General features: G+C 41.3%; 1 protein-coding gene and 1 long non-coding RNA gene across 2 annotated transcripts in view; one reads left to right on the forward strand and one right to left on the reverse strand.

Annotated features, from left to right (window-relative positions):
- Positions 1-23,545, reverse strand: part of LOC104674695 — an 84,077-nt gene that overhangs the window by 17,508 nt on the left and 43,024 nt on the right. Inside the window, exon 2 of the mRNA XM_010379086.2 lies at positions 1,968-2,241. Within this exon, the coding sequence (XP_010377388.1) occupies positions 1,968-2,241 (274 nt within the window). The remainder of the gene's footprint in view (positions 1-1,967; positions 2,242-23,545) is intronic.
- Positions 2,409-5,999, forward strand: LOC104674694. The gene is made up of 2 exons (XR_749671.2): positions 2,409-2,494; positions 5,500-5,999. It is a non-coding gene; the product is annotated as an uncharacterized LOC104674694 (long non-coding RNA).

Below are 23,545 nucleotides of genomic sequence, written 5' to 3' on the forward strand. Positions count from 1 at the left end.
CGATACAGCATTCCCACCAATAATTACCCCCCCAAAAAATGGCTGGTGCGCTGAAGAAAACTTTAATTCCCCTACAGTATTAACTAGGCTCAGCCATGAACATGGGGAAGGCTGGCATTTGTGCAATGACACTGGGGTTCTCCACTACACATCTGGTCATCCTATCAGTCCCTTAAACCTGCCCACAACCAGTTCCTAAAAAGGAAAAGTAGTGTTCTTTTGCCAGCAAAACTGGGGTTTAGTCGAAAGTAAAAGGATCTATTTGAAAAGGTATATCTGCCTTTAAAGAATAAAAGGGTCTATCTTTGCACCTGGTAACAAATAAACAAAATCTCAAAGGGATAAAGCTTGTGTGATGAGACCAAATTACACAAAGCGAAGAAGCTGAATTTTGTTTAATTTAAATGACAGAGAATAGACATGCCCTGAGTTATATTTTTCTGAAAAAATCACCCTGAATGCTATGTAGAGGATGGGTTGTAAGAGGGGGCAAACATAGAAGCATGGAGGCCAGTTAGATAGTTACTACAGCCAGTTATTTGGACTAAGAGAGTAAAGGTAGAGAATAAAAGAGATAATCAGATTTGAGATCCATTTCGGAGGGTGAGTTGACTAGATTTGCTGATGGATGGACACAGGGGTGACAGAAAGGAAGGAATCAATAAGGACTTCTAGATTTTTAGTTTGAACAACTAAGTAGCTGTCATTTACTGAAATGATAAAGACAAGAACAGATTTGAGAGGGGAATCAAGAATTCTGGTTTCAAATGATTATTAGCTATCAAATTTCATATCCAAGAGGAGGTTGGATATGTAAGTTTGGATCTTAGTGGGGCTAGTGAAATAAATTTGGAAATTGTCATAATTTTAGTGGTTATGAGAGTGCCCAGAATGAGAATAAAGACAGAAAACAAACAGAGAAACCAACATCAAGCCTATAGAATACTCAAAAGTTTAGGAGTTGAGCAAAGAAAGAAAACCCAAAAGGAGTGAAATAAAACCCAATGGTATGGGAAAAAATGCAAAGAACATGGTGTCAGGGAAGCCAAGGGTGTTTTAAGAATGGAAGAATGGTTAACCACATGCCAATTGGTCAGTAAGATGAAATCATAAAGGATGTTAGCTATCGTTTTTGACTAGTCACTATAAATCTTGGTGAAAATGAAAACTATAGTAAGGTTACGTAAGATGAAGGAGGAATGGAATGTTGAGGAGTTAGAACAGGATGTGAAGAAATTGGTAGAGATCGTATAAGGAGCCAGGGTTCTTTTTGAAAAAAAAAAAGCATCTAATAACTTCCATTCTTTTTCAGAGAGAAAAAGAGAGAGCGCACAGGAAGGAGGCTAAACTTGCTTGCATAACAGTCCCACTCTCTCAATAACCTTAATCCATTCATGAGGACAGAGCCCTTGTGATCTAATCACCTCTTAAAGGCCCCACCTGACAACATTGTTGTATTGAGTAGTAAGTTTCCAACACATAAACTTTGGAGGACACATTCAAACCATTGCAGGGAGTTATAAGCACTTCCTCATGAGACTGTCAATATCTCAGAAAAGCTGTGTGGACAGCTCGTGACAGCTGCCCCAATGACTGTTCCATAGGCTCTGGACAGGTGAGTGAGCGACGATGCAGGGTTTGGGTGTTCTCTCTCTTTCTTTTTTCTTTTGAAGGGAGGGATAGGGAAATGAGTCTCAACTCCAAAATCCACAGCGGTCTTACAATTTACCAAGACACAGGGTACTAAATTCTCCTGGGAATGACAAATAACGAAAACCAGGATCAAAAGTCCCCAGTAATAAAGGAAGAAAACATGTGGCCCCACCCTCGAAGGGCAAGAGTGCTGAGGGAAAGCAGGGCTCTCATTCTGAGTGAGTTAAACACCAAAAGGTTTATGTCTGATCTTGAGACATCAACGGGCCCTCAGTGGGGAGGAAGAAAAACACTGTGGTGTTATTCAACAGTACCTCCAGACCAGTCCCTGGGGAAATTGTTCCAAGTTCCTCAAACAGTGGAGCCAGTAAAATTGAAAGAGTAAGACTACCTCTTGGGGGCCTAAAATATCTGTGGCCACTATGCGAAAATATCAGGTCAGGCCACCCAAGATTTCCAGAGTGGTATTCATTTTGATTGATGGCTTCTTCAACCAGGAGCAGGCCACAGGCTAGAGAGGTAGCAGTGGAGAGCCGAGAGGTGGTCCCCAGAGCAGCAGTCGTGAGAGGAGACGGGCCGGTGAGCAGCCTGAAAGCAGAACACACAACAACAGCAGGAAAGCTACAACAGCTGCAGAGGACCATGTGGAAAGGGAGATGCCTCAATGGTTTAGAATTCTATAATAAAACAGTGGTGGTTTGGAAGAAGCCCCAAGACAACTGCTACCAAACCTGTGAAATATAATTTAGTCACCTCAAACATGCCTCTGTGACCTGAGGCTCTTCCTGCTGCCCGGAACGTTCCTCTTGTGCTGAAGTAGGACCAACTTCTTATTCTTAAGGTACGAGCTAAAATGTATCTCAGAGTGGAGGCCATCCCTATTTAAAGATCTCCCTGTGATAGTCTAACACAGTCCTGTTTTTCCTTGAGAGTACTGCATTTCGCTGATTCTGATATATGCTTTTTTTCGTATTTTAACATCTCTGAAGTTGGGATGAATCTTTTTTTCTTTTTTTTTTTTTTTTTTTTTTTGAGACGGAGTCTCGCTCTGTCGCCCAAACTGGAGTGCAGTGGTCAGATCTCAGCTCACTGCAAGCTCCACCTTTCCACCTTTCGGGTTCATGCCATTCTCCTGCCTCCGCCTCCTGAGTAGCTGGGACTATAGGCGCCCGCCACCTCGCCCAGCTAGTTTTTTTTTGTATTTTTTAGTAGAGACGAGGTTTCACCGGGTTAGCCAGGATGATCTCGATCTCCTGACCTTATGATCTACCCGTCTCGGCCTCCCAAAGTGCTGGGATTACAGGCTTGAGCCACCGCGCCCGGCCTAGGGATGAATCTTATCATCAAAACTGTGTCATAGTTTAATTGGCCACAGTTTTTCTAAGTGACTTTTTTTAAATGGTGCATTTTATAATCTGTGCCATTTCTATTCAAGAAAATAGAGTTTTCATCACATTCAGTGAGTGTTGTTTGTATATTTAGTGTTTGTCTACTCTATAAACTGTAGGCTTCTTTAAAGCAAGCACTAGCATGTAGTACAATACCTGGTGCATCATATGTATTCAATAATGATTAATCAAATGACTGAATTCGTTAACTTTATTTATTTATTTTAATTTTTTTTGAGACAGGGTCCTACTATCTTGCCCAGGCTGGTCTTGAACTCCTGGGCTCAAGTGATCCTCCCACCTCGGCCTCCCAAAGTGGTGGGATTATAGGCATGAGCCACGGAGCTCGGCCTGAATTCATCAACCTTAGGGTTGTACGGCTCTCAGCGGAAAAACACTGTATACAATACTGTGTATAATCAGATGACTTAAGATTTTTGGACAAAATTAAATATACAGTCTCTCTGTCAGATTCACATGTACCCGATATCTTATCTCAAAGTACTGGTGTTTTTGTTTTTTGGATTTTTTTTTTTTTTTTTTTTTTTTTTGAATCTCACTCTGTTGCCCAAGCTGGAGTACAGTGGTGCAATCTTGGCTCACTGCAACCTCTGCCCTCTGGGTTCAAGGGATTCTCCTGCCTCAGCCTCCCAAGTAGCTGGGACCACCGCGTCCAGCTAATTTTTTTGTATTTTAGTAGGATGGGGTTTTCACCATGTCGGCCAGACTGGTCTTGAACTCCTGACCTCAAGTGATCTGCCCCCCTCAGCCTCCCAAAGTGCTACGATTACAGGTATGAGCCACCACACCCATCTTCAAAGTACTGGTTTTAAGCAGAAATTTCCACACAAGTAGATACCTTAAAACAAAGACCACTTGAGAACATCTGTCTAAGAACAAAGTTTTTGTATTAGACATTTCTCGGAAACCTACTTTAAAAGGGGAGATATTAATAGAAAGTATTTATGAAGCATCTCTCAGTGTAATGCCCCGGTGCTTTAACAAGTATGCTATTTTTGAACATGGATAAAAACTCATTGTGATACATTATGACCAGTTTCTCCTGCTTAATACTGTAGATTGGTCTAATCCTATGTTTATAACCTCTTAATCTACTTCCATGGAGGAAATAGATTTCTCCTTATCTATTCACTTGGTACTAACTCAAATAAGTAGAAAAACCAGGGGATTTAATCTTGGCTAAAATAATTTAGCAATTAGCAAATATTTTAAGAAATGCCAATTAGAAACATAGAAAACATAAATGGATTTCAATGCATGTTGATCTTTTTGAAAATTTTCCTCTGAATGAACGTCTTTCTTTAACACTGATGCAAAGCTCTGGATAAATCTTATTATTATGAAAGTCCCCAATAGTGAGAATTTAAATACAAATTTATGCAAAACGAGAAAAATGGGTCACTTCTGCCATTGCCTTATTCCTGGAATTTTTTTTTTTTAGCAAAATAGAGCTGAGAATAAAAATCATCTCAATTTTACAATACACTATATCTCCCTTGTAACAGTCAGATAATGATTCTGAAGCTATTTGGTATGATGGATGAAGAAATGCATTCTGAGCTTGGGCAAATCACACTACTCGGGACCTCTGTTTCTGCTTTTGCAAGTCGGACTTGTCAAGGGCCCCTCCCATCTCCTCAGAGAAAGCTTCCAGACATCCCTGGTCAGAATCGGTGTCTCCTTCCTCTTCTGGGCCCACTTAACATGTAGTTTCTAGCTCTTGTGTAACAATTATGCAGTGAACCCTGTAGTGCAAACGAGTGTGTGTGCATTTGTCTACCTCAGAAGGCTGTGAACTCCTGAAGTGTCAGGACTGTTTTCATTCATCCTTGGGTCTTGTACATGGAAGATGACTCATATTTTGCCATATCAGATTGAATTGCTTTATAAGGTTAGCTTTGGCTTACTCAGTTTATGCTCCCTAAGGTTTTGTTTTTATGTACTAGTATTGCAGATTAGAAAAAAAAAAAACCAGCTCATCTCAAACCCTCATGGGTCTTTTTGTGTGACATAGAACGAAGAGCCGAGCTGAGCCCAACCTCAGTAAAGAGAGTGCCTCCACAGCCCCTGTAGTCCCAGCTACTCGGCAGGCTGAGGCAGGAGAATGGCGTGAACCCGGGAAGCGGAGCTTGCAGTGAGCTGAGATCGCGCCACTGCTCTCCAGCCTGGGCGACAGAGCAAGACTCCGTATCAAAAAAAAAAAAAAAAAGAAAGAAAAAAACCAAGTGCCTCCAGCAGTTCAGACCAAGTTCATGTCCTGAGGTAAGACTGGCAGGGGCTACCCTGGGCCCTGGGAAGAGAGGGGTTCCTACAGGATGAGAAAAGTATTCCCTTAGGTTCTGAGAGAAAATGGCAATGCTCTATGTAGACTATGCAGCTATTAGAGACCCAGGCATATTTATGCAATCTAATCCTGGGTCAAATACTCATTTTCCAGGTGATGATCGACAAGTCCCTTAAGCCTTCTGGTCAGCAGCTTCTTGAACTCTAAAATGCTAAATCTAATATTAAAGATATCCTACAACATGGACTGTTGTGAAAACTAAGAAAGACAAAGCCTTCTCAAGCACTATGAAGCATTCAGTACTAAGTACAATGAAAATAATGTGGCCAGAGGCCTCGGGCCTGTGCCAGATGGAACCAGCCTTGGCCACTCTTTCCCATACTGCTGCTCCCAGCTGACAGAGGTTTGGCTGAAGATTCTGCCGGGACCCATGCATCAGTATTCCCACAAGGAGCTGCAGGGCACACACAAGTGTGTGCTGAGAAAGTCCCCAAGAAAGATGAAACCCACATGGGGGCATTGCTGATGCTGTCCCAGAAAACAAGCCCAGGGATTTTCCCAGCTCTATACGTTGCTTTGTGTTTATCAGTGCTTCGACCAGCAGCTATTCATTTGTAATATGAAACTCTTAAAATAAAATCTTTTTTATTTTAGCAAGTTTTATTGAGGGAACCTGGCTGCAGGCAGGATTTCAGTCTCATGTCTGCATAAAGCCTAAGCTGTTGGCCAGTGGAAATATTTCCTTAGAAAAACCAAGGTGTTTGATGTTATTTGATTGGACTTCTCACTTCCTAACCAGTTGCCTTGGTGTTGCTTAGATGAAGCCCAGATTAATTTTTTTTCTCAGTCACTTCTTACAAAATCTGAAATCTGAAAGTTCAGCCCTAACCACCTCACAAAATGGTCAGTCTTGTTCTTGACCTCATTAACAAAGGACTGTCCTTCCAACTCACACCAACCTGGAGGAGGAAATAAACCAGACAGCCCGAATGACGACAGAGTGGGATGAAATAACCCCTCCCTGGGACAATGCCTTTTCCTGTTTCTGGAGGCTCCTCCTATTCCCACACTGGTTTCTGCATCCGTTACTTGGCCAGGATCCTCTTTCACATCAAAGTGTCCCTCCTTGGGCTTCAGAAGTAGGGGCATAACCTTAGTTTCTACAGGAAGGCATTTTCATCCCAAAGGAAAGGGGAAAACCATGTGTTTGGTTGCTATACAATTACAAGCCACTTTCCTTGTTTTTCATTTTATAGTCAAGCACATGAAAAGTATAGGCAGGTTTTAGCTACGATGAGCCAAACATTTGGTTCCTAGACTTCTACAGTTTGAGCTGGAAGCATTAAAATAATTAAACTCCAGCCATTCAGTCTTCATTAATAATATTAAATGCCTGAGTCAGGAAAAGTTTTAGGAGAGGATATGATTTTCTTTTTTACTTCAAAAACACATGAAAGGACATAATCTGGACAGATACTTAAGGAAGAGAGGTTGAAGAATGCCATGCATTCCATCTCAGACTAGGCTATGGGGACTCTTCTTGGGAGGTCTGGATTTCAATCCAGTTTTGAATGGCTGAATGTAATCGGTGATGGTAGGGCACTATGGCTTTCCCAAAGCTGTCACTTTGTGTCCTTATCAAAAGCACTTATTTGGTACCTAATATGTCTACGCGTGACAGATGTTTAAATAGGAATGTCCCTGTCTTTCTGGGGCCTCTGATCTAAAATGGTGCAGATACTCTTGGAAATGGGGTAAACAGCAGAACCTTGGGTGGGAGAGAGCATATCCAATAGTATTTTTTCAGTGTGTAATTAGGGTGGGAGGGTCTAGAAAATTTTAACTGTTGGAGAATACAATTCATTGTCATTGGAAGGGTACCCTGTAGAAGAGTATCACATTTGGGGAGTGGGAGCTGTTGATCAAAAGATAGCATAATTTTCAGCCAGGCATGGTGGCTCATGCTTAGAATCCCAGCATTTTGGGAGGCTGAGGCAGGTGGATCACTTGAGGTCAGGAGTTTGAGACCAGCCTGGCCAACATGGTGAAACCCTGTGTTTGTTTTTCATTTTATTTTATTTATTTATTTTTTTATTTTTTATTTTTTGGAGACAGAGTCTTGCTTTGTTGCCCAGGCTGGAGTGTAGTGGCAGGATCTCAGCTCACTTTGACCTCTGCCTCCCAGGTTCAAGCTATCCTCCTGCCTCAGCCTCCCCAGTAGCTGGGATTACACCACAACAATGGGCTAATTTTTGCATTTTTGATAGAGACAAGGTTTTCCCATGTTGTCCAGGCTGGTCTCGAACTCCTGAGCTCAGCCAATCTGCCCGCCTCAGCCTCCCAAAGTGCTAGGATTACTGGCGTGAGCCACCTTGCCCAGCCTGAAACCCCGTTTCTACTAAAAATATAAAATTTAGCTGGGCATGGTGGTGCATGCCTGTAATCCCAGCTACTGGGCAGGCTGAGGCAGGAGAATCGCTTGAACCTGGGAAGTGGAGGTTGCAGTGAGCCAAGATCATGCCACTGCATTCCACCATGGGCCACAGAGCAAGACTCTATCTCAAAAATAATAATAATAATAAGTAAAAATTTAAAAAAAGATAGCATAAGTTTCAAAAACTGAAGAAATACTGTTCTAAAAGTATTCATGCATCATTTGCTCATTCGGAATTTACTGACTGCTTCCTGGATGCCCCAGTGTGTAGCCGGCACTATAAAAGGTATAAAACAAATAGGCTCATCCAGACATTGACAAACTCATGTACACTCAGGAGCCCATGATGGCACAACATTGAAGCAATGAGATAGGAGTGAATTATCCCAATCCAGACCAACAGAATTGGTATATGAATCTCAATCACTTTGGGACAGAATAGGATATAGACTTAGAAACAGAAAAGCACCATTTCTAACTGACCCTAAATAACCTCAAAGCAAGTGTCCTTAGTGTTCTTTTATCCTTCATATGCTCTCTCTGAGGTAGAAAAATTAAGCTTTGTGTGGCTGAATTATAAATTCTCCTTAACAATTAAGAAAATGTTTCTTTACCAGAAGTGAATACTGTAGGTTTTACTCTTGGGTTAGTGAAAAGGAACATTGAAAGTGAATCAGATTTTCCATTAGGGCCATGTAATCATACTATTATTACAATGAAAAATAAAAAGGAAGAGAAAAGAGAGAAAAAAAGAGGGCAAGATAGAAAAGACTGGATTCCAGTCTGCTGAAGCTGTCTTGTCTCTGTCTGAGAAACCTGTTTGGCAACCTGAATAACACCGATTCTTACACCTACAGACAAGCGAGAGGAAATGAAACAGCATTGGTGAAGCATTCCTTTCTGTTGTTTGTTTGTTTGTTTGTTTGTTTTGAGATGAAGTGTCACTCTGTAGCCTAGGCTGGAATGCAATCGCATGATCTCAGTTCACTGCAACTTCCGCCTCCTGGGTTCAAGTGATTCTCCTTCCTCAGCCTCCCAAGTAGCTGGAATTACAGGCGTACGCCACCTCACCTGGCTAAATTTTTTTGTATTTTTAGTAGAGATAGGATTTCACCATGTTGCCCAGGCTGGTCTCAAACTCCCGACCTCAAGGGATCTGCCCACCTCGGCCTCCCAAAGTGCTGGGATTCCAGGCATGAGCCACTGTGCCCAGCAGTGAAGCATTCCTTATGCCCTATACCATTATCTTATTTGATCCTGACAATAGCTTGCCAGGAAGGTGTTAACAACTCTCATTTTACAGATGAGGAAACTGAAGTTCAAGGAGTTTAAGTAAGTTGCCTAAAGTCATACAGCTAGTAAGTAGCAGAGCCAGGTATTAAATCCAGGGCTGTCTGATGTCAGAGCTCATGAATTTTCTCCTACTTACACTCCCTTCATTTGATGCTCAAAGCTCCAGAGAAAAATGTATATAAGGCCCTGGTTGAGTGCAGGACAAATATTCCCTCTAAATCTCTACCTGTTCAGCCTCCCCAGGGATACATCAGACTACTCTTCAAATATAGTCTTCCCATGTCCCTGACCCACCTAAATTGTTTACTCTTTCTTTAATATTATTATAATGGAACTCGTGGTTTATATTTGAAATGAATTGTATATTGTTATTTGAAGTGCATATGAGAGGCAATGCTATGTAAAGCCTAACATAAAGTGACGAATAAAACTTTATATACCCATATACTTACATGTGTATAAAATATTGCAAAATAAAACATTTAAAGAGATGTGCATTTATTTTTGTCATTCTGATGCAAAACTATACTGTATTCTGACTATTTATAAAGTTATTTCCTTACATGTTTTCTATTTTTTTTTCCATCCTGTCATTCTTATTCCCCCGGTAATCTCTATATATCTAAGGAAGAGGAAGCAAGAAGTTGTTCCACCTGTGTTTACTAATTATAGTGTTAGTCCTTTGTATATAGTGTTTGTACTTTGTTAGAATGCTGATTATCTCTCAAGCAGCTAACCCTACTTAGACCTGACAACAATGTAAATTCAAATATCTTCACGGCAGGCAATTTTATTAATGTTTTATATGGCATGCCAGAGAAGTGAGCTGATTTGGGTGTGTTTGGTTTGGGCTTTATTTTTTCTTTCCATTTCTGGTACAGGATTGTGCTTTAGAAAAGTATGTTCAGTTGGCCTATACCATTGGGAAACTTGATTGAATTGTTCAACCCATATGCCACAAGCCTGAACCCAGGAGAGATACCAGCTCCAAGAAAAAGCAGTGTGTTCTATCTCTGTGACTGATTTCATTTTTGGATTCCCTTTTGAGTCTGCCAATAAGTTCCAGATGGGAGGTGTTGGTTTTTGAGATGCAAGTTACCTATTCACTGGGAGCGGAGGGAGACCGCTTGTTTGGGGCTCCCACAATTGACAGATGGCAGTGACTTTGGTCACTGATGATGTTGTCTGGACTCAACTCAGCTTAGAAGAGAAAGAAACCATAATACCTTGTAAGAATTTCCTTTTCTCCGCCCAGTTATTCTAGTAAAGGAAAGAAGATTTGAAAAGCTAGGACTCCAATGCCACCTGTGCCACGCTAACATCTGGACGAGGGCTTGAGGGAACCTCCCTGGAAACCGAAAAAGAAAAGACAAAAACCCTCTAGGACATGGGTGTCCAATCTTTTAGCTTCCCCAGGCCACACTGGAAGAAGAAGATTGTCTTGGGCCACACATAAAATACACTAATACTAATGATAGCTGGTGAGCTTTTAGAAAAAAAAAAAAAAAAAAGAAAATCTCTTGATGTTTTAAGAAAGTTTGCAAATTTGTGTTGGGTGACATTCGAAGCCACCCTGGGCCATATGTGGGCCACGGGCTGCGGGTTGGACAGGCTTACTCGAGGTAATTGTGCTCCCTAACTCTGCAGAACAGCGAGCCTCCCTCCACAAGCAGACCATAGTTGAATGGGGGTGGGGTGAGGTGGAGCTCTTGGTTTGTGAGAATAGTCAGCAATGGAATGGCTGGTTGGTTACACAAATTAAAATTGATTTGCATTCATCTAAAAAAATTAGTAAATACAAGATGCCTATTATGTACACATATGTATTGCGGAAAGACTAAACGCATGATAAAATGTTAACATACATAACTTTTTTAATGGAAAAAAATGTTTGGAAAGGGGTTTCTGAATTCTGGGTTTAGTTTCCTTGGGAAAAAATAATTTGAGACATCCTAAAGTATCGTATCTGGCCAGATGCAGTGGCTCATGCCTGTAATCCCAACACTTTGGGAGGCCAAGGCAGGCAGATCACCTGAGGTCAGGAGTTGGAGACCAGCCTGGCCAACATGGTGAAACCTCGTCTCTACTGAAAATACAAAAATTAGCTGGGCATGGTGGTGGGCGCCTGTAATCCTAGCTACTCGGGAGGCTGAGGCATTAGAATCACTTGAATCCGGGAAGCAGAGGTTGCAGTGAGCCGAGATTATAACACTGCACTCCAGCCTGGGCAACAGAGTAAGACTTCATTTCCAAAAAAAAAACGTATCATGTCTGATCAGTGTACCATGGCCTATGTGAAGGCCGGCTCAGACCAGCCAGAGTGCAATAGAACATTTAAAATTTGTCTCGAAGTTCTTCAATCGTAAAAGAACATAAGGACACCTTTACATCCTTTAGTGCTCTTTTTCAGAATTCCTTGTCTTCTGTTTGGAAAATAACTTTCATACTAATATAGTGGAATTAACCAATTCCGTAGGCTTTGGAGTCTTAAAGACCCAGATTCAAATACAATTTTGACCTTTGGTAAATGACTTAGCATCGCCAAGCCATAGTTTCCTCACAGGTGGAACAGGGTACTTATTTTACAGACTTGTGAGAATTAAGTGAGATTATACATAAATAGCATCTAACACAATTGCTGTCAGATGGTAAGCACTCAGTAATTGTCAGATAGGAATATAATCACAGCTATCCCCTTTTCTATTTATACTGCTTCCACTTGAGTCCACCATTCATATTACCAACATTCTACCTGCTGATGTGTGGGTTTCATGGGCAACACAGTAGATCACTTAGGAACATGAACTCAAAAGTCCCACTGCCTGGGCTCAATTCCTGTCTCCCCTATGTATTGGCCCTTTGACCTAGGGTAATTGATTATACTTCACCTCTCTTCTTCAGTCTGCTTACCTTTGAGATAGGAGTGATAATGCCTAGTTCCTAAAGTTACTGTGAGCACCAAATGAGTTAATTCATTAAAGCATCAAAGTACTTAAAACAATGCCCAGCTATAGGAAATTCTCAGTAACTATTAGCCTTCCCCCCCCAACCCCCACCCCCGCTCCCCGAGACGGAGTCTGGCTCTGTCGCCCAGGCTGGAGTGCGTTGGCAGGATCTCGGCTCACTGCAACCTCCGCCTCCTGGGTTCAAGCAATTCTCCTACCTCAGCCTCCCAGGTACCTGGGATTACAGGCATGTGCCACCATGCCCAGCTAATTTTTGTATTTTTAGAAGAGATGGGGTTTCACCATGTTGGCGAGGTTGGTCTTGAACTCCTGACCTCATGATCCACCAGCCTCAGCCTCCCAAAATGCTGAAATTACAGGTGTAAGCCACTGTGCCTGGCCTATTAGCTACTACTACTATCATTTTTATGCCTCTCAATGCAATGGAATCATAATGTCATTGAGTTAAGATGCTGGCTGCAATGTCTATAAAGTCTGCTTTCATCCTCACTGTATCCAGAAGCACCAAGCACATTATCTGACACTGAGAGGGGCCTCGATGAATACTGAGTTTCACTATCTTCTGTAGACTATAAAGTGGCTTGCTAACAGCTCTCTCAGTCTGCGCTATCTCCCTTCAAGTCCATCTGAACTGGCAACCCAGGTCTGTCCCAATCCTCTCCCCTCTGCCTCTCCCATCTGATCTCCCATTGCTTTCCTATACATACTCCATCTCCAGCAAACACTGCTGATTTCCTCCACCCAGGAATGGACTGCAGGGGAGGTGGGCCTTGCTGCAGCTGCAGAGGGAGAATCTTTATCTGTTTGGATCAGTCATGGTGTTCTCATTCCTCTTGCCATTGACTAGTGGAAGTATGGAGGCATGACAGAATTTTGACCAATTAGATATGAGAGCAAACCTTAGGAAGAGGAGGGAAGTATCTGAGAAAAACTTTTCCTCAGATACGGGATAAAGATAGGTAGAAAGAAATGGTCTCTCTCCTCCCACTGCATATTGCAGCATTTCCCCGTGAGACATGGAGTCACTGCAGCCATCTGGCATGCATGAGTGGAGCTAAGCCAAAGCACTGAGAATGACTGAGGATGCACTGATCTGCAGAATTTGTCAACCCTGCACACCCTAGTTAGAGAATTCATGCTATATGAGAGAATGCAAATATATCTATACATATTTGATTTGGGCTTTTCTGTTATTTGCAACCCTAAGCAGCCTAACAGATATACAAGAAACCTTGACTGGGTGCAGTGGCTCACACCTGTAATCCCAGCACTTTGGGAGGCTGAAGCAGGAAGATTTCTTGAGGTCAGGAGTTCAGAACCAGTCTGGGTAACATAGGGAGAGTCTTTTTCCACCAAAAATTTAAAAACTAACCAGGCATGGTGGTGCCTGCCTGTGGTCCCAGCTACTAATCAGGAGGTTGAGGCGGGAGTGTTGCTTGAGCCTGGGAGGTTGAGGCTGCAGTGAGCTAGGATCGCACCACTGCGCTCCAGCCCGAGTGGCATAGTGAAAACCTGTCTCAAAAAAGAAAGAAATTCCCCTACTCCTGCGCAAAGGCCAATATATAATACTTATCCCAATAAAGTGTGTATATCACATATAATATAGCTCATACAATCTAAATACACTCATATAATCCAGCACTGAAATAAAAATTAAACGTCATTAATATCTGAATAAAAAAGTTAAAACTAGAACCTTTTTTTACCTAACAAATTGGCAAAGATGAAAGATTAATATTTCTCTTAACTTGGATGTAGAAAAGTGTATTCCCATATGCTTTTGGTAAGAGTATAATTTGGCAACATGTATAAAAATTTTAAACACAACAAATTAAAAAACTTTTAAACATGCTTATCTTTTGATCTGAAAATTTCACTTCTAGGAATTTATCTTAAGGAAATAATCAAATGTGCAGAGAGGCATGAGAATCTTTATTGCTGGTGTTTCACAGCAAATATTTGAAAATAATCAAAGTTACCATCCATAGAGGATTAAATAAATTTTTATATATCTTTAAAAAGATGAGATTTTCAGGAATTGACATGGAAAACGGACCATGATACACTCTTCAATAAAATCAGCATGTTGCAAAATAATAAGTGTAGTATGAACCCATCTGTAATATGGAAGAATATACATTAACTGCTAGCAGGTCATTTCTGGGGGATTAAAGCATGGACAGTATTTACTTTGTACACCATTGTAGTATGTTACTTTTTGGATCAATAGGCACTTGCTACTATTTCCATCACAAGTCACATTGAAAGAGCTGAGAACAAATACTCTGCAGATCTCTGGATACATCCCCTATCCAACGTAGGAGTATCTTCTCCACCCCAACTTCCCTGCCTGACTTGCATGGGGCGGTGGCTCTCACCAGGTTGTCCCTGAGCCTCCAGTAAGATACAGACATGGTCTAATTAAGACATTGGGTTTCCGTAGTAATCACAAAGAATTCACTGTAAAGATCAGAATCGATTATATGAATGGGAACTTTTATGTTTTATAACTTACTGTAAGAGAAATTATTTTTAAATTTCTATAAGGATTCCAACCATATGACATTCTGGAAAAGGCAAAACTATGAAGACAGTAAAATTAACAGTGGTTTCCAGTGGGTAGAGGGAGAGAGAGATGAATAGGAGGAGCATGGAGAATTTTTAAGGCAGTAAAACTGTTCTTTGTGATACTACAATGATGGATACATGTCATTATACATTTCAAAACCCATAGAATGTACACCAAGAGTGAAAGTTAATAGAAATTATGAACTTTGGGTGATACCGATATGTCAATGTAGGTTCACTGATGGTAACAAATGTACCTCTATAGTGCAGGATGTTGGGGGAAGCTATGCATGTGTGGGGGCAGAGGGCATGTAAGAACTTTCCATTCTGTTTTGCTGTGAACCTAAAACTGCTCCAAAACATAGGGTCTATGACCGGGCGCGGTGGCTCACATCTGTAATCCCAGCACTTTGGGAGGCCGAGGTGGGCACAAGATCAGGAGTTCGAGACCAACCTGGCCAACACAGTGAAACTCCGTCTCTACTAAAAACACAAAAAATTAGCTAGGCATGGTGGTGCAGGAGAGGCTGCCACTCGGGAGGCTGAGGCAGGAGAATCGCTTGAACCTAGGAGGCGGAAGTTGCAGTGAGCCGAGACTGTGCCACTGCACTATAGCTTGGGCAACAGACCAAGACTCTGTCTCAAAAAAAAAAAAAAACAAAAAAAACAGAAAAACCCAGGGTCTATTTTTTTAAAAATCCCATAAGCATAGAAATGTTCTTAGGACATGGGGTCTTTTATTTCTCTAATGTGAGAAACATTGACTAGTGTGAGCTAAAACTGGACAGGTTCAAACTACTGGCTTATAGCATGTTTCTGAATGCCCGATGACCTCAGCAGCCTATACAACACCTCATCCCCTCATACCTAGAGCACTGTTCTTTCCAAAGATGTTTCCTACTTAGAGTTAAGTTTTTACCCAAAGCATCCAAGGAATAGACAAAATCAAATAGAAACAGTTTCAATCACTTGCAGTGCTTAAAATATTTATAATCCTTGCTATAGCCAAAGGCAGCCAGGCTAATTATTTACCAAGCAAGTGGAAATGATGTCCTGGGGGAGAAGGCAGAACTGATACATCAGTTGGGAGAAAGGCTGGTAGTTAGTAGGAGTTCAGGGAGTCTCAAAAGCAGCTTGGAGTGGCTCTATTTTAGCCTCACATAAGAACTGGACCATCATGCTACAAATGACACATTTGCTACTCAAAAGATCAAAGGGTGCTGGGAGGGCCTCTGTAGCTTGTCCTCAAGTTGATTTTCTGAGCATCTCTAATGAGCTGCAGTGAGAGAAATCTATGCTCTCTGGAGCTAGAAGGTCCCAAAATGGAAAGACTCTCTAAATTCCTGTAGAGAAATGTAATGGAGGTGAGAGATTATTGGGGCTCCACAAGGGCTTCAAATTTCTCAACTGAAAAGCTTTTTATTGGAAATGACAGTGATTTTATGAGTTTTGCTAATTAGAAGACCAATTAAGCCTTACTTTAGTTTTTTTCAAACACCACAGTAACATCTGGACTTCAAATTGGAACTCCCTCTCACTTCTCAAACATGACAGTTAATGGTTTAATTATATTCCAGAATTTTTCTATGTATATACATATGTACACATTGGTATAGGCTACATATTTAAATATCACATTACAATGCTGTTGCTCATTCCTAGCTCTGCTTGAAACATCCACTTAATGACAGAAGTTTAGAGATTTGATGCAAAGACCAACAGCCAGAACTTGGGTTGCCCAGTGAACTACAGTCGAGTGTTTACATTCCTGATTTCCACCTCACATCAGTAATGACAACACTTCCTAAACACCACCAGCTGTATTTTCCAAGTTTGAAAACTCTAACCTATGTGTACTTTGCAAGCCAGAAACCTAGAGGTCATCCACCCCCTCCCTCACCACTGTGTTTGATCCACAACGAAGTTCAGCCAATTTTATCTCCCTCTTTATTCATGTTTCTTCATGTTCATGATCACTGTCATGGTCCAAGCTATCACATTCTGCCACTCTCCCATCTGAACTGTGGCAGTAGCCTCCTCATGATCATGCCCTCTTCTAAACCATTCTCCACAAAATAGCTAGAGAAATCTTTTTGAAAAACATAAATCTATGCGTATCACCACTTATCAAGAACTTTGCCTGGCACAGACGAAAAAATCCAAACTCCATGCCACTGCCTTAAGTCCCTGTATGATATGACTCTGCCCCCCGTCCAGCCTCAGCCACTCACTCTCATTTCCCAGGCTCTAGTCACTCTAGTTTTCCACTCCTGGAGTGCCCATGTTCACTCCTGGCTCAGATGTGTGGACCCTGTTGTTCTCTGCGACTGGAATATTTTTCCTCCACCCTCCCTACTTTGCCTAGTTAGCACCTATTCAGTTTTCAGATTTCAACTCAAACACCACTTTGTCAAGATAATTTTTGATGGTATGCCTGTGTGACTGTTTCGTTAATGTCTCTGCTGCCCACTATACTGCAGGCTGCATGCAGGTGGTTCTGTTTTAGTACCTGGTTTCCCCAGAAACTAACAATGTGCCTACCATATGGCAGGAATTGGAATTTGAATTGCTCACAATTAAAGGACTAGTGCACATAAAGCTGTTGGACAGAGTCCTACCTGCAGAAATATGGACCATATCTTCCGGTTTAAAAAAAAAAAAAGCAGGAGTAGAAACTTTTTCTCAAATTCATAGACCACCCATACACCAAAGCCCAGCTTCAGGCTGTACTCTGTTCAGCTTGGCTTTGCCTGGATGGGCAGAAATGACATTACACGTGTGGACAGAGGTACTGATTCTCCCTTTTCAAGATGGAAAGATGGCCAGGCACGGTGGTTCATGCCTGTAATCCCAACACTGTGGAAGGCTGAGGTGGGCAGATCACTTGAGGTCAGGAGTTCAAGACCAGCCTGGGCAACATGGTGAAACCCCATCTCTACTAAAAATACAAAAATTAGCTGGGCATGGTGGCACACACCTGTAATCCCAGCTACTTGGGAAGCTGAGGCAGGAGAATCACTTGCACCCAGGTAGTGGAGGTTTCAGTGAGCCAAGATCACGCCACTGCACTCCAGCCTGGGTGACAGAGCGAGACTCCGTCTCAAAACAGATAAACAAAAACGATGGAAAGATGACTTTTCAAAGGTTTATGTAAAAGAAAAAAAAAAAAAACCTACCAGCGAATTGAGTTGGAGAAATGAACCAGTCATCAATAATTACTTTTCCATCCTTTGGCGCCCTCTATTGACAGTAAACTCTATTGCGGTAAAATTATACCAACATCATCTACAGCTAGGAAATCTATGAGGTGGGTTTTTCTTCAAATAGATTCACGGTGAATTCAGTCTTTGGGAAAATCTGACTCCTCTTTCATCAAAAGCATGGGTTCGTGTGTCTAAATTGTGTGTGTGTGTGTGTGTGTGTGTGTGTGTGTGTGTGTGTGTGTGTGTGTGTGTGTGTGTGAGTAGACAGGTCTCGCTCTATCTCCAGGCTGGAGTGCAGTGGCGCGATCTCAGCTCACTACAACCTCCACCTCCCAGGTTCAAGCGATTCCTCTGCCTCAACCTACCGACTAGCTGGGACCTCAACTTTTTGGCCACATTTTTAGGCATCTGCATCTGGCCAATGTTAGAACTCAGAGCAAAATTATGATAAAATATCTTTGTCTCAACTCTCAGCAAGAATCATCTTTAGGCTGCCCGTATGGGAAATATACTCCACACAGAGCTGCCAGATTGTCTTTTGTTTTTCTCACCTGGACAAAATATTAGATCTATACTAGAAACAAGGACAAAGCAAATATTTAAATACAATATTTACTTTAATATTTTTACCAAATGATTTAGTCTCAAAATAAATAATGTTAGTCCTTTTCCAAACACAAGAAAAATGGATAAATTTTAAGTAAAAAAGAATAGAAGAGGCTGGGTGCCGTGGCTCACTCTTGTAATCCCAGTACGTTGGGAGGCCAAGGCGGGTGGATCACTTGAAATTAAGGAGTTCGAGACCAGCCTGGGCCAACAGGTGAAAGCCCATCTCTACTAAAAATACAAAAATTAGCCAGGTGTGGTGGTGGGCGCCTGTAATCCTAGCTACTTGGGAGGCTGAAAGAGGAGAATTGCTTGAACCCAGAAGGTGGAGGTTGCAGTGGGCTGAGATGGCACCACTGCACTCCAGCCTGCAGCCTGGGTTACAGAGCAAGACTCCGTCTCAAAAAAAAAAGGACAGAAGAATGGATGAATCAGACAGCACAGGTCAAGCACAATGCCCAGTCTATAGCAGCTTCTGGTAAATGCTAGTTCCAGTGTCGCCTCCATCCTGGCTCTGCCACCAACTAATTGACCTTGAAAAGTCATTAAACTCTCTGGACCTCACTTTCTTCATGCATAAAATGAAAGTGTAGAACTACATGATCTCTGAGAGCCCTTCTCATCTGTAATTCTATATTTCTAAACCCACCCCCTATATCATTTGGTTTCCCACCACACCACAGTTTCCAGAAAGGAAAGCAGAAACTCTCTATTGATTCCCTACACTGTCAATTATGTTCTACGGTCATCAACTCTGTATAAAGCCCTGAGGACACACAGATTAATATGTTACTGTCCCTGACCTCTGGAAGCTCATAGCTAAATGGTATAATTCACTATAACACGTATAGGAAGAGCCATGTTTGAGCTATGAACAAATGCTGTGGTAACACATTGGACAGTACTATCACAGAGTTCATAAAATGATTGTTTTAATTTAGCAAATTCAGTGACAAATCAGTTGAGCTGTGTGCTTGGCATTACCCCAACAATATAAGTAATAAGTTGGATTTTTCTCTTTTTGAACCTATGCTCTAGGTTTCACTTGGGTATAGCCTAAATATATAAGAAGAAATGCAAATGGTGTTAAAACTCATCCCTCCTTTTCTGAAGCATGGCTTAGCTGTAGAAGTTGTGTCTTGATCTGCTTACTATAGACTCTCCTGAGAACAGCAAATCTTCTTGCCAACATTTGCCATGCAGATACCAGACTATGAGCTAAAAGTTTGTACAAAGGAATTTCCAGTGGAGGCAAAGCCATCAGATCCCCTGCAGGCATAGTCAGCAGTATCTCTTTCAGCTCACCAGGTCTCAGTGCTGCCCATGGCCCACAAAATAATTCATTTCCACCTCAGCTGCTGAGACCTAAAATTCCCCTATACTACTTCAACTCTTTACAAATTGGAACTCATGCTGGTTCCATTTGCTAATGGTGACCATGGCCAATCCCTCCAAATTTCTGTGTTGACGGACAAAGGCATAACTATAAATTTTACCAAACCTTGGAGCTGTTCAGTGTTTTAGGACTCTGAAGCATTTATTTCTGCCCCATATAGAAGCTATTCTCTGTTATGAAATAGGAAGATTTATTTAAAGAAAGCATTTGATGACCTAGTTGGTAAAAACAAAAATGATTAAAACTTAGGCAAATAATCCACATATTGCTATTACCTTAATGAGTAAAACATGCAGCTCATTAATTTAATCTGACAGTGGGCCCTTTTGTGGGTAGACAACTCATATGTAACATCTTACTGCACCTGAAGAGACTTGTCCCATGCCAAGCCTGGCTCCCCATTTCTTTTATTACTGAGAAGGCATTGGTACAATCCAAAATGATTAAAGCAATAGAGATTGAATTGCAGACAAAGAACATCAGACTGGATCAGGAATGGGAAAATAAAACTCCAAACAAGAATGAGACGCAAGGGACTAATGATCAAAACATTCAAGTTTCCTTTAAAAAAAACAAAAATAAAACTGGAATATTCAACTTTCTACTTTATGATACCTCAGAAAAAAGTTTACATAATCTATTAATACAGTAGTGCTTTTTATCTGGGAGGAGTTCTTCCAGGGTCCCTAAAAGAGAGCCCTTAACATTATATATATATATATGGAGAGACAGAGAGAGAGAGAGAGTACAAAATATGTCAGAGGTGTAAGAAAACTAATGAAGCAAAGTTCCTGGATCCAGTTCTCCTTGTCTATAACTACTCCTTGTATGAAACTGGAAAAACTCTTGAACTTCATTATTGGTAATGATTATTAGTGGAATGGCATCTAACCCATTTAATCATGAATCACAAAAGACCAGCAAAATTTACATGACACAAAAATTACAGAAAAATAAAAGAAAAAATCTTCAAGATTTACTGCCTCCATATACCTAACCCATGAAAAAGGAAATTTTCTCATTATAATTATTTCTTTGCACAAAACAAAAGCAAATAATTCAAACCTCCTTGTGATTCAAAAAGCAAAGATTATTTTCTATTGCTAATAGTCAACATTTTAGATACCCATCTTAGGCCAGGTGTGGTGGCTCACGCTTGTAATGTCAGCACTTTGGGAGGCCAAGGCAGATGGATCACTTGAGGACAGGAGTTTGAGACCAGCCTGGGCAACATGGTGTAAACTCATCTCTACTAAAAATACAAAAATTAGCTGGTCACGATAGTGCACGTCTGTAGTCCCAGCTACTCCGGAGGCTGAGGCAGGAGAATGGCTTGAACCAGGGAGGTAGAGGTTGCAGTGAGCCAAGGTTGCACCACTGTACTCCAGCCTGGGTGACAGAGTGAGACTCTGTCTCCAAAAAAAAAAAAAAAAAAAAAAAAAAAAAAATCTCTTAAATCACTTCACAGTCATCCAAGTTGAACCTTATTCTTTTTCTTCTTAAGATTGAGCTAATCTACTATTAATGGAAACTGTACCCTTAAGTGACATTAGGTTTGCCTACCAAGGAGATTCAGGCCCTCGCTATTCTGCATCTTCTTTCACATCCTACCCATTCCCAGGAAGCCTTCTTGATCTAACTTATGCTACGGAAGATCAGACGAGTGAGGGGCACAATTCTTGGTCCGCGTTTTCTTGCTTCTTTAGAACAAAAGTGGTTCCTGTTGAGATAGATCATATTTTAACTGAATGGGAAATTTAATTCTGGAATTTCACTGTTAGCCAGTTTTTCTCCATAGAAAGATGATCAAGGCAAATGCTATATGAATATTCTCCTCTTTACTATAGGTGGGTTCTTCTTAAGTCAAAACAAATTATGGCTGGGCACGGGGGCTCACACCTATAATCCCAACACTTTGGGAGGCCAAGGAGGGTGGGTCACTTGAGGTCAGGAGTTCAAGACCAGCCTGGCCAACATGGCAAAACCCTGTCTCTAATAAAAATACAAAAATTAGCCAGGTGTGTGTGGTGCATGCCTGTAATTCCAGCTACTCGGGAGGCTGAGGCAGGAGAATCACTTGAGCCCGGGAGGAGGAGGTTGCAGTGAGCCAAGATCGCACCACTGCACTCCAGCCTGGGTGACAAAGCTAGACTTCATCTCAAGAAAAAAACAAAACAAAATAAAACAAATTTATCTTTCATAATAAAATAGTCCAAGGGGCCAGGTGAGGTGGCTGATGCCTGTAATCCCAGCACTTTGGGAGGCCAAGGTGGTTGGATCACCTGAGGTCAGGAGTTTGAGACCAGCCTGACCAACGTGGTGAAACTCTGTCTCTACTAAAAATACAAAAAATTAGCCGGCGTGGTGGCAGGCACCTGTAATCTCAGCTACTCAGGAGGCTGGGGCAGCAGAATCACTTGAACCGGGAGGCAGAGGTTGCAGTGAGCCAAGATCGTGCCATTGTATTCCAGCCTGGGTGATAAAAGCAAGACTCCATCTCAAAAAAAAAAAAAAAAAAAAAGTCAAAGGAAAACTCTTAAGTGGACTGTGTCTTAAGAAACCCACTATGCCCATGTGTTGACAGGAGAGCTGTGTTGCCTATTAAGACAAAGTAACTAAATGGTGATGCTACAATTATTAGTTTTTTATTTGTATAGATGGGGCCTATTTCTAGTTAATACTTCCTCTGGCTTGGGAGAGTCAGTGATAGGATATTGAAGCCTATGTGTAATGTTTAAGGCAAAATGTTGACATTTTAGATGAATTCTTTCATTTAAATTCCTCCTCGTGACCTGCTGGTTTTACAATGCATATATCATGCTTCAGTATTAGAAACTTTAGTTTGGGGCTAACAGAAATAGTTCAGCTAATGAAAATAATGATTTTTTCATGCTGTACTACATAGTAATTTAAAGCATTTCAATTAAACAAACTGTCTCATTAGAGCTCCTTGATAATGCAGTTCCATTTGCTTTGATATGGTCAGAAATCCCAAGGATGCTTTTGGGATACACTCTAACTCTCATATGAACTTGCTTAAAAAGGTTACCACATACCAGACATTTTAGAGTACTCAAATGACCTACTTTAAAAACGTTTGAAGCCATTTTACGGTGTGGACTCTGAACAAATTACCCTTATTTAATAAGTAGCTTTCAGTTTGTGTTCCAAAAGTCATCTGAGTTCTACCAATGAGGTTTATTTTTCAAAGCTCCATTTTTCTCATATTGTGAGATGAGAAAGCACATTCATTCATAAAATTCTCATTCTGGGCCAGCCACGGTGGCTTAAGCCTGTAATCCTAGCAATTTGGGATGCCGAGGTGGGCAGATCACCTGAGGTCAGGAGTTTGAGATTAGCCTGGCCAACATGGAGAAACCCCACCTCTACTAAAAATACAAAAATTAGCTGGATATGGTGGTGCGTGCCTGTAATCCCAGCTACTCAGGAGACTGAGGCAGGAGAATCGCTTGAATCTGGGAGGCGGAGGTTGAAGTGAGCTGAGATCACGCCACTGCACTCCAACTTGGGTGACAGATAGAGACTCTGTCTCAGGGGGAAAAAAAAAAAAAACCTCATTCTGTTACTACTTTTTTTCCACAGAGTAATCTTATGATGAATATTATAATTTTAAAATTCACTATTTTGCAACATATTCCCTATCATTTTTTTCTCAAAAGAGTCTAGACTCACTTGCTCATTTCTCTGGGAAAAAAAACCTAAGTACATAAAT

Source organism: Rhinopithecus roxellana, chromosome 2 (assembly GCF_007565055.1).
Source record: "Rhinopithecus roxellana isolate Shanxi Qingling chromosome 2, ASM756505v1, whole genome shotgun sequence".
NCBI classification, from domain to species: Eukaryota; Metazoa; Chordata; class Mammalia; order Primates; family Cercopithecidae; genus Rhinopithecus; species Rhinopithecus roxellana.